Raw genomic sequence first — 16,560 nt, forward strand, 5'->3', positions numbered from 1 at the left:
CGTAAAGTCACTCGACCTACATGAAAGACTGGTTGAAGGGTTAGGCCTCTTTCTATAGGGCTGCACAATGAGTAGATTTGGAGCAGTGTACCATCACCATATTAATTTGTACTATGTGTGATCATGAATACAGACCCAAAAATTATCTGTTGCAAGATTAATCTTAACACTTTTTTTTTAAATTATTAAAAACTTTTGAAAATGAAATTAAAAAGGAACACACTATTTGGCAATTTACGCTCATGATTAACTATAGTAGACACTGATTCTAAAACAGTATTTAGATCTAATACTACTTCAATTACACTACTTTTATGTATGACTGGCTTGTACATCTGCTGAAATGGTGATGGGTTACCACCTAAACCAGACTATGTTACAGACAAGACTGAAACGTTCACAAGTCCAAACTAAACAATATCCTATAAGCCTACCTGCAGGTGCATGTCGGGTTTTGCATGTTTTTATAACTGATCCATTTTGAGACTGCATCCAAAGATCCCATCAATGAATGACCTGTTAAAGTTTCTCAGAGCCCCAGGACTCGACATTAACTTTTTAATCCACTGGTCCAGTCGGACAAGCAGCAAGATTTTTCATTTGTCCTGACCATGTATTAACTTGTCCTGACCATAACTTTTTTTTTTATTACTATGTATTTACTAATTCAATGAAAGTGGTCGTCACACCCATGTGCAATGGACTTTCACCCGCGCGCGCTCTGAATAATGCACGCCTCTAACGACAAGCGCCTGTCCTGGATTAAGTGCAGTCAGCGCATGCATGAAAGGACGCTGCCAACACCTACTGCGAAGTATTGCGTTTTATTACCACCATTGAGCCATTGTTATTGCATTGTCTTTCTGGTTTTTGGCTCTCGTTTCTGTGTTTTTGGTTTCCGATCTTGTCCTGCCCAGTTTAGTACGTTTGTGCCTTGCTGGACCCGTTTGCCTGTTTATCATTATTGATTCAGCCTGCCATTTTGGACTATATGCCTGTTTCTCTTATAATAAAGACACTCTTCCTGGACATGCATCCGTCTCCTCTCTAACCATCCTGCGCTTACTGATGGTGGTTAAAGTTTATCAAAAAGCAGGTATAGTTATGATCATTTATGCTTTAATGATTTATAATATTTCAATAAAACTTAGATTTTAACTGTAACAATAAAAAGAAATGATCCAAAGCCCCATTATGATGCGTGTGTTGTGTTAACCCATTGCCTGATCTGCAGTTTTAAGAGTTAGACTCACCCAAATTCAGAGGTTCTAGAGGAAATAAAAAATCTTGATTAATCCAGTAAAACTTGAAGTATAAATTAATTTCAAGAAATTAAACTGAAAGAAAATAAGCTGAACATGAAAAGGGGGACAGAATCGCGTTGTGAATGAAAACGAACCATAAGTGAGTTTGGTACTGTCATAAAATTCCCACAAAATATTTTACATTTGTGATGGTTAATGTGAACCATACAAAATAACACCATTAAAAAGTCCGGATTAAATGAAGATTCACCACAGGTATTTGATCGCAATTTCTTCAATTTCAGTGAATTCAGAGTCTAATGATCTATATTTAGATATTACTACATGGTAATTTATATATATATATATATATATATATATATATATATATATATATATATATCAGTAGCGGCTGGCTTTTGTAAAAGTGAGGGAGGAAGGAATGCTTGGTTGAAGGTCACGGGCCCCAATGCGACCGCACCTGCTGGACCGGCTATAGTTACACGCACGGGTTGAGTTGATAATAGTTGAAAAACCTATCATTTTAACGGGGTGTGTACACTTTTTATAGCTGCTGTACACATTACTTTCAGGTGTTCAACACATCTTTCTCTTTCAAAATTCTCTCAAAATCTTCCGTATTTAATGAAGCAAACCTGGCGGCCATGTTTGTAGCTCAGCCCATGGAAGGGTTTTGCAAGCAAAACATTCACCACGTCCTCTGTTTCCATTACTTTATTCGTAGAATATCTATAACATAGTCAATCCACTTCCACCTCGCCGTTCTCACTCTGACTGCCGAAGTGCCCGAGTCACCGGATCTAGAAGTTAAGTTTGATAAGATAACCCCTCCCCCCAGGCAGCTAAGGCCTCTACTTATTGGTTCATTGCGCAACGAGGGCTGCAGCCTATTGGTTGATATTTTGTAGCACTTGTCAGATCTCTTAGCTAGTCCCACCCTCTTAGAGGAGGATTTTCCTCCTCTCTCTCATTGAAGTCTATGTTAACCACGAGCCGCCAGTGCCGGAGACTGTTTGAATCGGAGTGAATGGGAGCCGAAGGGAGGAAGATCCTCCGTGCAGTAATTTCTAATAGCGAGCGATAGGGGGTGCTAATGTAATTTCACCCAGAGAAACGAATATAATGTACATGTCGTATTTGGCAGTAAAATAGTAATATTCAAGGACAGCAATTCATTAAATTGGTCAAGACAATTTCAACTTTTTATTCTTAGAATTTTTAAGGAGGATCTTCCTCCCTCTCCTCACTGGAGAAGCCACCTGTGATATATATATATATATATATATATATATATATATATATATATATATATATATATACACACACACACACTGTACTTGGCTTACCCGGAATTTCATGAACAATAACACAGACGGGGGCGTCGTGGCTCAGGTGGCTAAGGCGCCATACCATAAATCCGGGGACCCGGGTTCGATTCCGACCCGAGGTCATTTCCCGATCCCTCCCTGTCTCTCTCTCTCCCGCTCATTTCCTGTCCTGTCTCTACACTGTCCTATCCAATAAAGGTGAAAAAAGCCCAAAAAAAATATCTTTAACACAGATGATCACTTAGGGGACTAAACTAGTTTTGTTGGAACTTTGTTGATATAACTTGAATAATTACTATAAAAATGGTGATTTTCAGCAATCTGTAAAATCTATAAAAGTATAATGTATCATTATATTGTCTGGGGTGGTTATATGTAATACTTTTGAGTAATTTTCTCTAGTCTGTAAACCAAATTAGTTAGGCCTATATGTAGAAAATGTGACACAATATTTTGACTACTTTATACTAATTATGTCAACCACTAATTACTATTATTTAACTTTTTGAATTCGATTGCAACTTTAAGCAAGTCTTCAAGGAGCTTGCCCTTATCATGTAGCCTTAGCAGCGAGTGTAAATAACAATGACTCCTCTCAACATGTCTTTTGCAGTTGTTTACCCTGCTATGGGTAATGCTAAAGTCACTGTTACAAACGGTACAGCGCAAAACACTCATTATTTTGGGTGATTCTCATGAAGACCTTCACATTAACAAAGTTTTTCACCTCATTTAAGTATTTTTTCAAGTTGAGAGCCTAAAATAGAGTGTGAACTTTACTATGTTGATCTTTTTTTTTAATGGAAAAATATTTTAATAGAATTTTATTCTTATTTGAGGCTTACATGATCCAGAATAATTCTCATCACCGTTACAGTAAATGATGACGCTAGATCATGAGTTAAAAACATTTTTTGACAATTTATTTCATATTTCCACAAAATATCCCATTAAATGAACAGCACAGTCCATGACAATTACTTTATATTTTTTTTTACATTTACTTATTGCCCTCACAGTGCATGGTAATGAGAATCTTGGCTAATTTCACAAATAACCTGAAATGCTAGCAACCTATAACTTTGCCACATGTTAAAGCCTTATATTGTGATAATAATCATAAAATATATATATTTTTTATTTTTAAAAAGTAATGAGTATTAAACCATAACTGTAATGATAATACAGTGTAACTGAGGACAGATTTAGCAACATTAACATAAATATCACAAAGTAAGAGTGAGCAACTGACCTTGTCTCCATTTTGAATCTTGTATCTGAAGTGATGCATCATGGGATAGCTGATCAATTTAAAGGCACGGTGTACTTTTTATAGGGGGGTGAAATCATGAAACGGTAATGAGAAACATTTGGTGCGGACACAGTTATTTTGTTTAAAATCAAGTACCTTTTTTTGTTCAACACATTAATATTATGCATAAATATAAATGTTTTAAAATAACTTTACACTATTTTTTTATATAATTAGGAATTTTTATATGATTTAAACATTAAAAAAAGGGATGCGGACACATAACGGTAATGAGAATTTCCATAGATTTTTTTTTTTTGTTTGATATAAAAATTAGTTTATATGATGATAAACCATTTGTCCATACAGTGCTCCCTATTTTCTTTACACAAAATATCAGAGTTTATGTGAATTAAGTATTGATTTTGGAAAATGCGTCCTGGACATGTTCACTGCAGCTTCATGAGAATCACCTTTTTACTCCTATTAGGCAAAGGGACACTCTCACGTAGCCTGAGGTGAAGTGGGTTATGTATTTTGGGGCACTCTGCCATGATGTTCCTGGATACACTGAACTGATGGACTCTTGGTCCAGGAGAAAAGATGTAAAGCCCGCCTACACAGAACATTGGTCTATTGAACTAGACCGAGCAATCAGTATGCATGTGCACATGCGTGCTTTCTCTCTGGGAGAAAAGACTTAAAGTCCGCCCACACAGAACACTGATTGGTCTACTTAACCTTCTGGGGTCTGCGGGTATTTTCTGGTGCTTTGATTTTGTCCGTTTCAACAAATCTAAGCAGTATTTTCAAAGTCATATGACCCTCTTTTTGTATTCAGCACAAGTTCAGCTACAATAATATCTATGTAGTATGCATGTCATGATTGTACTTTTAAAAAAAATAAATGATGTAAAAAGCAGTTTTAGAACTGTGTTGGAATGTGTGGAAAAAAATATGACCCATTGTGATGAACTATTATGGTCACTTGAGGTGATTCTGTTCAGTCTTAGGAATGTATCAAGCACAAAAACTTTAAATCTGTTCCATTGATTTGGACAATTAACTGGTCATCAAAAAATTTACATCCTATTGTTTTGGGATAAAGGGTTGGCAGTGGGGAGGGGTATTCAGTGAGAAGTGTAAAAAAAAATTTCCATTCAATGAGAAGAGTGAAAACCTTCCCACTGCCATTTCTTAATTCCGTCAGCTCAAGTCACAATGGGTAAGGTAATGTTTGTTTTTTGCCCCCCCCCCCCCCCCCCCCCCCACACACACATTCCAACACAGGTCTAAAACTGCTTTTTACAATAGCTTCATTGAGCTGGTATTTGACTCTCTTCAGTGTGTCTTGAAATTAACTCTTGTACTGTTTTACTCAGTTTAGAGCCACAGCCTACTCTGTTACACAATTACTCTGTCATTTTGGTCCAACTCCAAATTTTACTGTCTCAACTCAAAATCGAGCAAAATTAACTATTTTTGAGGAAAATAATTTTCACTCTGGAAAAATTGCTCATACCCCTTTTCCACCAAATCAGCTCCAGGGCTGGTTCGGGGCCAGTGCTGGTTTACAACTCGTTCAACTTGCGAGCCAGCTGAGAACCAGTTTGCTTTTCCATAGCTCGCGGTGCTAAGGGAAGCCACATCATTACGTCGCTGTATACGTCAGTTACGTCGCTACGTTTGCATAAACCTTGGCGTGAATATCGAAGCAAGAACAACAATAATAATAATAATAATAATAATAATGGATGACTTCGCGTTTGTACAGCTGCTGCTTCTCGTCGCTTAAAAATGGCGATCTTTCGCGGTCTTATTGTTGTTGGTCTTAACAACTCCGCCCCCCGCTGACGTAAGTGGTTCTTTCCTCTGGCCCAGCAGAGAGTTGGTGCTAGCCTGGAACCGGTTTTTCTGGCCCCAGAGCCAGTTCTTTGTCAGTGGAAGCAGAAAACCCGGTTCCAAACTAAGCACTGGCCCCGAACCAGCCCTGGAACTGATTTGGTGGAAAAGGGGTATCGGTCATTTTTCCTGTACATGCACTACAGTGCATGCTGTCCATAATAAATGGAAGAAATATTAACACTTAATCCAGTCTCAGATCAACGAGTGAGATGAAGTTAAAAAAAAAAAAAGGCACTGCTCATCAGTGTCGTAGTTCTCAAGATTGAATTAAATTGCTGTCCTGAATCATGAACTGGTTCGTTGTCCTGAATCATCTGAAGCACACAAAATCCACATGCCATCTTGCAACAAGTTTTACCTTCAAATAGCCTGAACTATTACCCTGTCCACACTAGGGATTTTGTACCGATACGAAACTTTCGTACCGCAACACCTGTCCACACTAGCAACTATACCGGTACTGTATCGGTACGAAACCCACAAATGTATGGGTTTCGTACCGGTACAGTATCGGTACTGTAGCGCTTCGCGTAGTGTGGACAGATGAAGCGGCTCTGTATCGATATAAATATAATGCGCATGCGCAAAGTCACACACCTCAATTGATGTCTTCGCTGAATAAAATGGTAAAGAACGGAGATTCGTTTGTTTTGTTTCTTTCTCAACTGCCTCGCGCGTTTTATACGATTCGACTGAGGCCCTGTCCATGCGGCAACGGATTCAGGTGAATCTGATAAAATTGTTTATCGTTTCAGCCTGGCGTCCACACAGCGCTGGTGTTTTGGGTGCCCCACAACGATATCTTTTGAGAACGGGTTCCAGAGTGGAAAAATCTGGCAACGGCGCCGTTGCAAAGTCGTCTGGATGAGTAGAACGGATTTGTTTACGATGACGTCACAACCACATGACTAGAACAAGCAGCACTCTCGCTGTTTTCTATGAGCCACTGCATTGCATTCACTTTTGTATACAGCTTTTCTTTTAAATAAACAAGTAACAACCATTTCTTGAATTTTTTTTTTTTTTATTGGATAAGACTGCTTTTCAAAACATTAACACAATATAAAAAGTTATATAAATTATATAAAAATGCTTTTCAAAATGTTCACACACAATAAGAAAATTAAGTTGTATAAAACTATGCACACTAATAAAACTAATTTGTACACACAGAAGACACGATTTCCTCGCGTAGTCGCAGCCATCTTCTTGTTGTGTGTTTGTTCCTGACAGTGCTTCACACTGGGTAGAAGAAGGGGTTTATGCGCATGCGTCTACTTCTACTATTGTTCTGGTGTCTCCAATGGGACCGTCTTACAGCACACGTAGACGTGTGGCATGTGTATTGCATCGTTTTCAGCAAGCGTTGTGTTGCCATATGTACCTGATATTTTACTGATCCATTGCCCATGTGGACGCGATTTTTTTTTTTTTTTTTTTTTTTTTTAAATAAAATCTCGTTGCCGTTGTCGTGTGGATGTAGCCTGAATAAATGACCACCAGAAATATAGACTGTACACTGACAACAAAAAGCGCACACACGTTGTTTCATCCGCCATATATTCTCGGAAGGAAGTTACTCGGTAACCACGGAAACATTTCGCGCATGCGCATTTCGACTACCGTGAAAGAAAACCGCAAACATTTCTCGCTAGTGTGGACAGATGCACTAAACTGTACCGGTATACTTTGTATCGATACGGTTATACCACTTTCGTACCGGTATAAGTGTGAACACAGCATAAGTCTGACAAATTTTATCCTGTTTACAGTGGGCGTTCCCATCACGAAAGCGAAACCGAAAGTGTGAAAGTGATTTGTTGTTCCGTTACCATGTGAATAGTCTTTTATGAATATGTAAGTGGGTGCTCAGAGCTCCAACTCTGGTGTGACTGAATAAGGTGACAAGTTTTATGTTTCATCCAATTTAAGTAATTTAAAAACTATATTATTATTTGGCAGTGGGCACATGGGAAAGTATAAAGTTTGTCAATATGTTTATCACATTTGTATGATGAAAAACTCGCAAAGTTATTTATCTAAATACATGACCTACTCATTCTAAACCTGTCGAGCTTCACTGAAAAAGCTCTCGACCCCAGAGGGCTAATAAGAGGCTGTCCACACAGCAACGGATTCAGGTGAATCTGATAAAATTGTTTATCGTTTCGGCCTGGGTTTTGGGTGCCCCAAAACGAGAACGGGTTCCAGAGTGGAAAAATCTGGTAACGGCGCCGTTGCAAAGTCGTCTGGATGAGTAGAACGGATTTGTTTACGATGATGTCACAACCACATGACTAGAACAAGCAGCACTCTCGCTATTTTGTATGAACCACTTCATTGCATTCACTTTTGTATACAGCTTTTCTTTTAAATAAACAAGTAACTGAACCATTTCTTGAATTTCTTTTTTTTTAATTGGATAAGACTGCTTTTCAAAATGTTCACACACAATATAAAATTATATAAATTATATAAAAATGCTTTTCAAAATGTTCACACACAATAAGAAAATTAAGTTATGTAAAACTATGCACACTAATAAAACTAATTTGTACACACAGAAGGCACGATTTCCTCGTGTAGTCGCAGCCATCTTCTTGTTGTGTGCTTGTTCCTGTGAGTGCTTCACGCCGGGTAGAAGGGGTTTATGCGCATGCGTCCTACTTCTATTGTTCTGGTGTCTCCAATGGGACCGTCTTACAGCGCATGTAGAGGTGTGGCATGTGTATTGCATCATTTTCAGCAAGTGTTGCGTTGCCATATGTACCTGATATTTTACTGATCCATTGCCCATGTGGACGCGATATTTTTTTTTTAATAAAATCTCGTTGCCGTTGTCGTGTGGATGTAGCCGAAGACCGACCAGTCAGGATGCGCTCACTCTCTCTTGGTCTGGGAGAGAAGCCGTAAAGCCCGCCCACACAGAAAACTGATTGGTCTACTTAGCAAGACGGAGCAATCAGCAGTCAGTCAGTATGATAGCTTGTCCAAATTGTGGTTTACAAGGGACAAGGGTGCCAGAAATTTGCATCGCAGTTTTGTGCTATGCATTGTTTTTTTGTTTTGCATTGCAGTTGAGGTAATTTGGGTAGCAAATTGCGATGTGATACCGAACAAATTATTCCCTGCTTAATAAGTGGTACAGTGTTCTGATAGCGCTCTGGTCATTGTCACCAAACAACTCCATCTTTGTCTTGTGACCATAAAATGTTCCCCCAGAAAGCTTTTCCTTTGTCCATGTGGTCATATGCAAACTTTAATTGAGCTTTCGAATTTTGGAGCAGCCCCCCCCATCCAAACTGGATTCCTCTCAGCTAAGGGTGATAGTTTTGGTCGTCTTCCAGCAAAGATACAACATACACCCCAGTGACTTGGACTTGTGTACAGTTGTTTGAACTGATGATCTTAGAATCTGCAGTTGTTTAGAAATGGCTCCAAGAGACTAGCCTGGGCCCGCCCATCCTAAGTGTGATGCAACACGAGGGCCTGTTGCGAGCTTAGTCTGGCAAGGCAAGCTATCTTCAGCTCTTCCAAGCTCCCGAAAAATCGGGAGCCAATCAACTTTGAGCATCTCCAACGGCCCTGGGTAGAGGCGTGTTCAAGGCAGTGACGTAGTAGAACTGCGACCGGAAGCCATAGATTGTTTACAGAATCTATGCCGGAAGCGCTTCATTCACTTGAAACATTACGAACATGGAGCAGCGGCAAGCCTTTGACACAGCGGTAGATGCTGTATTGGAAGCATTCAACGGGAAGTTCTCATTGAAAACGGAGCAAAGAGCAGCCCTGGAGGTATTTATCTTCTTCCTGTTACTCAAGCAGTTTCCGTCGCGTCACATACGTCAGAGGAAAGAGTGATGTGATTGGTTTAAGCTTCGTCACAGCCTTTTCTGGCTTCGACCAGTAGCAAACTGAGGCATTTCAGGGAGGCGGGTCAACCACGCCTTTGGGAAACGGTTGGGCTTAATATCTTTGCCAGACCAAATGCTCACAGAGCTTTGAAGTCGCGTTAGCAAGACTACCAAGAGACGTTCCTCAGTTGTGTAAATCAGTGATCCTCTTTCTCAGACCTGCACTGAGCTCCTTGGACTTTCCCATTGTACTGTTGGTCAGTCCAATGAGTGCTGTCAAACCAACCCTTTTATCCCCCACTGGCCGAAAGGCCCAAAGGGGGATTATATCGTGGCGATATCCGTCTGTCCCGGGAAGGGTGCTCACCTTCTGAAATCAACTCCCCTCACAATTTTTGGAGGACTTTGATGAAACTTGGCAGGATTCTTTGTTATATGTCGGTAATACGCATATTGTGATTTCATTAAATTTGGTCAAATTTTACCAGAGATACAGCCCTTGATTTAACAAAATTATTATGCCAATTTCATGAGTGCGTGTGTGTTTTCCTTCTGAAATCAACTCTCTCAATTTTTGAAGGAGTTTCACAAAACTTGATGAGGCATTGTTGTATGTCGGTAGTAAGCATATTGTAATTTCATTAAATTTGGTCACATTTTACCAGAGTTACAGCCCCTGATTAACAAAATTATAATTTGACTTTTAAGAGTGGTGGTGTTTTGTTTTTCCCCTTCTAAAATCAACTCCTCTCTCAATTTTTGGAGGAATTTCACAAAACCTGGTAAAAGGCATTATGTCGGTAGTACGCATGTTATTTTGTCCAATTCGGTCGCATTTTACCCGAGTTGTGGCCCTTGAATAACAACCTTATACTTTCACAATTTCATGAAGGTGTGCTTGCCTTCTGAAATCAAGTCCTCTCTCAATTTTTGGATGAATTTCTCGAAGCTTGGCAGAAGGCCTTGTTGTATGATGGTAATACGCATATTGCAATTTTAATTTTATGAAAATTTTACCAGAGTTTTGACCCTTGATTAAATAACTTGTACTGTGACAATTTCATGAGGGTGTATGTTCTTCTGAAATCAACTCCTCTCTCAATTTGTGGAGCAATTTCACCAAACTTGGCAAAAGTCTTTTGTTATATGACCGTTATATGCATATTGAAATTTCGTTTGATTTGGGAAAATTTTACCAGAGCTATGCCCTCGATTATTAACAAACTTGTACTTTGGCAATTTCATCAAGGTGTGTTTGCTTTCTGAAATTGACTTCCCTCTCAATTTTTGGAGGAATTTCATGTAATTTGGCAAAGTTTTTAATCCCCTGCTGGCCTGAAGGGGGATTATGTCGTGGCGATGTCCGTCTGTCCTGGGAAGGGTACTCACCTTCTGAAATCAACTCCTCTCACGATTTTTGGAGGAATTTCACAAAACTTGTTAGGATTCTTTGTTATATGTCACTAATACACGTATTGCAATTTCGTTCAGTTCAGTCGCATTTTACCGGAGTTATGACATAGTTGCCAGCGGGGGATATTGTGCTCTCGGAGCACTCTTGTTTATGTTGGCACAAAGAAGTTACCAGCTGTAGTTAATCATCACTCTCAGGAAGTTTAAAAGGCTTTAGCAAGTTAAGACATTAAGTACAACCCCAATTCCAAAAAAGTTGGGACAAGGTACAAATTGTAAATAAAAACGGAATGCAATGATGTGGAAGTTTCAAAATTCCATATTTTATTCAGAATAGAACATAGATCACATTATCAAATGTTTAAACTGAGAAAATGCATCATTTAAAGAGAAAAATTAGGTGATTTTTAAATTTCATGACAACAACACATCTCAAAGTTAGGACAAGGCCATGTTTACCACCGTGAGACATCCCCTTTTCTCTTTACAACAGTCTGTAAACGTCTGGGGACTGAGGAGACAAGTTGCTCAAGTTTAGGGATAGGAATGTTAACCCATTCTTGTCTAATGTAGGATTCTAGTTGCTCAACTGTCTTAGGTCTTTTTTTGTTGTATCTTCCGTTTTATGATGTGCCAAATGTTTACTATGGGTGAAAGATCTGGACTGCAGGCTGGCCAGTTCAGTACCCGGACCCTTCTTCTATGCAGCCATGATGCTGTAATTGATGCAGTATGTGGTTTAGCATTGTCATGTTGGAAAATGCAAGGTCTTCCCTGAAAGAGACGTCGTCTGGATGGGAGCATATGTTGCTCTAGAACCTGGATATACCTTTCAGCATTGATGGTGTCTTTCCAGATGTGTAAGCTGCCCATGCCACACGCACTAATGCAACCCCATAGCATCAGAGATGCAGGCTTCTAAACTGAGCGCTGATAACAACTTGGGTTGTCCTTCTCCTCTTTAGTCCGAATGACACGGCGTCCCTGATTTCCATAAAGAACTTCAAATTTTGATTCGTCTGACCACAGAACAGTTTTCCACTTTGCCACAGTCCATTTTAAATGAGCCTTGGCCCAGAGAAGACGTCTGCGCTTCTGGATCATGTTTAGATACGGCTTCTTCTTTGAACTATAGAGTTTTAGCTGGCAACGGCGGATGGCACGGTGAATTGGGTTCACAGATAATGTTCTCTGGAAATATTCCTGAGTCAATTTTGTGATTTCCAATACAGAAGCATGCCTGTATGTGATGCAGTGCCGTCTAAGGGCCCGAAGATCACAGGCACCCAGTATGGTTTTCCGGCCTTGACCCTTACGCACAGAGATTCTTCCAGATTCTCTGAATCTTTTGATGATATTATGCACTGTAGATGATATGTTCAAACTCTTTGCAATTTTACACTGCCGAACTCCTTTCTGATATTGCTCCACTATTTGTCGGCGCAGAATTAGGGGGATTGGTGATCCTCTTCCCATCTTTACTTCTGAGAGCCGCTGCCACTCCAAGATGCTCTTTTTATACCCAGTCATGTTAATGACCTATTACCAATTGACCTAATGAGTTGCAATTTGGTCCTCCAGCTGTTCCTTTTTTGTACCTTTAACTTTTCCAGCCTCTTATTGCCCCTGTCCCAACTTTTTTGAGATGTGTTGCTGTCATGAAATTTCAAATGAGCCAATATTTGGCATGAAATTTCAAAATGTCTCACTTTCGACATTTGATATGTTGTCTATGTTCTATTGTGAATACAATATCAGTTTTTGAGATTTGTAAATTATTGCATTCCGTTTTTATCTACAATTTGTACTTTGTCCCAACTTTTTTGGAATCGGGGTTGTATATGTATGTATAATCTTGATCCTGTGTTGGTTGATTTCAAAAAACCCAAAATAACTCAAGTTTGTGCACAAAATTCTTAGTTGTTTCTATCAAAGATGTATGTTGTACAATCTCCTGTTTTTAAACCCAGCCAGTTTTAATGTTTTTGTTTCTGTGGCAGGCAATGTGGGGGGGGAAGAAGCGCTTCGTCTTTAAACCGAACAAAAAGCATGAAAAGTGTTTTCCCCCACAAGACAGACAGACACACACACACACACACACACACCTTTCCTGAAAGATATTTTTGAGAACTGCATTTCCATAAAATCTCTTGCATCACCAGAATTTGGTCATTATAAACTGAAATGGAGAGCAGCTGTGAGGGGGGGGGGGGGGGAGTGCTGTGCTATAAACAGAAATGTATTTAAGCCAGTTTTATAACACTCTGCAATAAGGTAGTTGTGAGACTGTTATTCTGTAACATCTCTACTGTCAGTGATGTAGTGCATCCTTCCGTCTCACTTACACATGCTAATGTTCTTTCTCTTTTTTTTTTTTTTTTTTTCTTTCAGCAGGCACCCCCTCTAAGGCACTTTGACCTCATGGAGCCTATGAAGACGTACGAACGGCGGCCAAATCATTACAAGTCCTTGAACAGAACAGGATCAGGCAAGCCCAGGTATCAGCGCCATGTGCAGTGTGATCAGAGGGTTAATGCTGTTTAAGTGGTTTGTCAGTGCAGACCTTTAATTTAAAAGATGGCCAAGTCCTGAAAGTGTTCCATTTAGGTTTACAAATGAATATCATTTAATGAATGTACTATATATTTTATTATTTAATGAATTCCAACTTAAATGAATTATTGGTTTTGTCTGTTGAAGTAATAGCACAGTCTTGTCCCATAGCTGCATCAAATGATAGGATTAAGCACTGAACAGAGTACCTGCGTCAGGTCAGTTCTACCCTCTAATGCTGGATTGGCCTCGGCTCAGATTTGATACGTTTCCGTCCAATCCAGTATGTCATGCAGAATGTAAATCCATGTGATGTTTATTGACATGACCAAGAACTTCCTCTTGAACACAGGACACAACTTGTCTTGATGGCCGAAACTTTGCCTCATATAATTCGGCAGCTGAAGTCAGCCCCAATCACCAAGATGATGTCAGTGCAATACTGCAAATGGGCAACGTGGAATTTTAGTGCCATCTGTCTCTGATTAAGTTAAAAATATTACAAATTACACAAGCAAGCGTTCTCCTGGGAGAGCATTTTACACGGGTTGACATTTCCTGCTCTCTTTAGAGCTGGTTTATTTTACTCGGTTATTTTAAAATTTTGGAACTTCCTCTGTTGTGTGGAGTGCACTCTTTACTGATGTCATGGTGCAGGAGCACAGCCGTGTCTCATCACAACACAGTTGTGAAGAGAAGATGCACTTGGCTGCGTCTTGCAGGAAGCATGCGTTAGCCTTCACCCTCCCTGGTTTGCAGCTGATGGGAGAGACTTGGCAGATGGAGGGGAACTGGCCAAGGCTATGTATTCTGGAGACGATTAAAAAAAAAAAAATTATTCAACAATGAGCTTGGATTTTACCGTTATTAACCTGGAAGGAGTTTTCCATGCCAGAATGTACTCTCTAATTCAGAATTAAACGAATTCATTTGTTTCAGCTGAGCTGCCAGAGTTTATTTTATGAACCGGTACGTCATTTGAAAAGTGTAACATGATAAACAGATTTGTTATCTCACGCATTTATTGCACTGAATTATTTATTAGCAGTGTAGTGTAAACAAGCATTGATGTTGCAGCCTGTATACATCTAGTAAGTGTAATCCAGTTTGGCAAATAAAAAAAGCCAATCGGTAGTATTTGTCCTGAGCACTTTTTACTTTAATGACAAAAAAAGAAAAGACAACTAGTTAACTAGTCAATTACTTTTTTGGATTACTGGTAGAGTAATAAAAATTATGCTGCATTCAACTGCGTGGTAATTCACAGATCGGCGTGTGAGACATCTTCAATCACTTTACATTCAGGATATGAAGTGGAACAAAAAATGGGTGCCTCCATGTTCTCTCTCTTGTTCGTAACGTTAACTAGCTAACTGATTTAATGATGGGTGTATCTCCTCGAACCGCGAACTGAATATTCAGTGTTTATAGATTTATCATGCAAATATGTCTGCATGTTGATTTGATCTAAAACAAATACTTGTATATCCAGTGTAAATTATTTAAAGATGAGAAGTAGGCGTGTAGCAAGTCACCCAATTCATGATTGGATTCAGGATATTGGATTCATGATTCGATTTTCCCATGATATTTTTTTGAGAAGAATTTTATTACAAAAAATTGCAACATCTCATCTCATTATCTCTAGCCGCTTTATCCTTCTACAGGGTCGCAGGCAAGCTGGAGCCTATCCCAGCTGACTACGGGCGAGAGGCGGGGTACACCCTGGACAAGTCGCCAGCTCATCACAGGGCTGACATATAGACACAGACAACCATTCACACTCACATTCACACCTACGGTCAATTTAGAGTCACCAGTTAACCTAACCTGCATGTCTTTGGACTGTGGGGGAAACCGGAGCACCCGGAGGAAACCCACGCGGACACGGGGAGAACATGCAAACTCCGCACAGAAAGGCCCTCGCCGGCCCCGGGGCTCGAACCCAGGACCTTCTTGCTGTGAGGCGACAGCGCTAACCACTACACCACCGTGCCGCCCTAAATTGCAACATTTATTTTCCTATTCTTTATCAACTTAAATATTCCTGTTAAATTCATTAACAAAAACCCTTCGATTTCATTTTCTTATTTCAACAATAATGAGCAGCAACATTTGGAAAGGTCGGATTAAAATATAATGCCCTATTAACTAAAATATTCCTTTGATTAGAAGTGTTGTAAAGTTAATAACACAGGGCTTGTTTTTTGAGCGTTTGTACTACCTCCATTTGCTTCTCTTTTTCTTTAGCGTTCAGCAGTCTGTAAAAAGAGAGCTCCGATTTCTTGTGAAATCTGTTTGTACAATCAACAGCTCTTTCCCATTTTAGATCTGTTTTTGTGTGTTCACAGCATTACAGCTGTGTTACTTCCACCTAGGGTGAAGTCATGTTCATTCCTGCGATTGTAAGTTATTACTTATAATAGCAGGAATTAATCCCCCTCTGCTGTAAACAACGCAGTTATAGCTCAGGAAAACGAGATTGTCACCTGATAATTGCAATTCATTTTTAATTTCATTGACACACATTCGTATCGTGATGTGTCATTGCGCGATATTGTTACATGCCTAGTAAGATGTGCTGCTTTGTTTACTTCTTGTCTACGTTGATTGGCTGCCACAAAAAATGGGGAAGGAACTTTTGAGACTATCCCAGTAGGAATTTCTTGTTGAAGGGGCATTTTCCTGGTTGGACATTGGGAATTGCATGTTACAAGAGGTATTTTCGTTGAAGACAGCATTAGTAGTCGTGCAACCGTTAATGTACTGGAATTAAAATTAATACTTCAGCTGTTGTTGGACTCAACCCTGTTATGTGCCTCACTCATCTCATTCCCAGTGAAGCCCCACACGCGATGGCCATTTCCCCACTACCCAACAGAACCAATTATATAATTATGAGTCCAGCGCCATCTCAAGGAGTGGTAGTTCAAGGAAGGCTGTTTCAACACACTCATCTCCCCTCTCCAGTTAGAAAGCCAGTCCAAAGG

General features: G+C 39.6%; 1 protein-coding gene across 7 annotated transcripts in view; it reads left to right on the forward strand.

Moving 5' to 3' along the window:
• Positions 1–16,560, forward strand: part of senp6a (SUMO specific peptidase 6a) — a 58,118-nt gene that overhangs the window by 12,479 nt on the left and 29,079 nt on the right. For 6 of the 7 annotated variants that reach the window (XM_060914025.1, XM_060914019.1, XM_060914024.1 and 3 more), the window contains 2 exons: positions 13,409–13,515; positions 16,410–16,559. In XM_060914025.1, coding sequence (XP_060770008.1) covers positions 13,409–13,515; positions 16,410–16,559 — 257 coding nt within the window. The remainder of the gene's footprint in view (positions 1–13,408; positions 13,516–16,409; position 16,560) is intronic. The other variant, XM_060914021.1, reaches the window with a different exon arrangement.

Source organism: Neoarius graeffei, chromosome 2, assembly GCF_027579695.1.
Source record: "Neoarius graeffei isolate fNeoGra1 chromosome 2, fNeoGra1.pri, whole genome shotgun sequence".
NCBI lineage: Eukaryota > Metazoa > Chordata > Actinopteri > Siluriformes > Ariidae > Neoarius > Neoarius graeffei.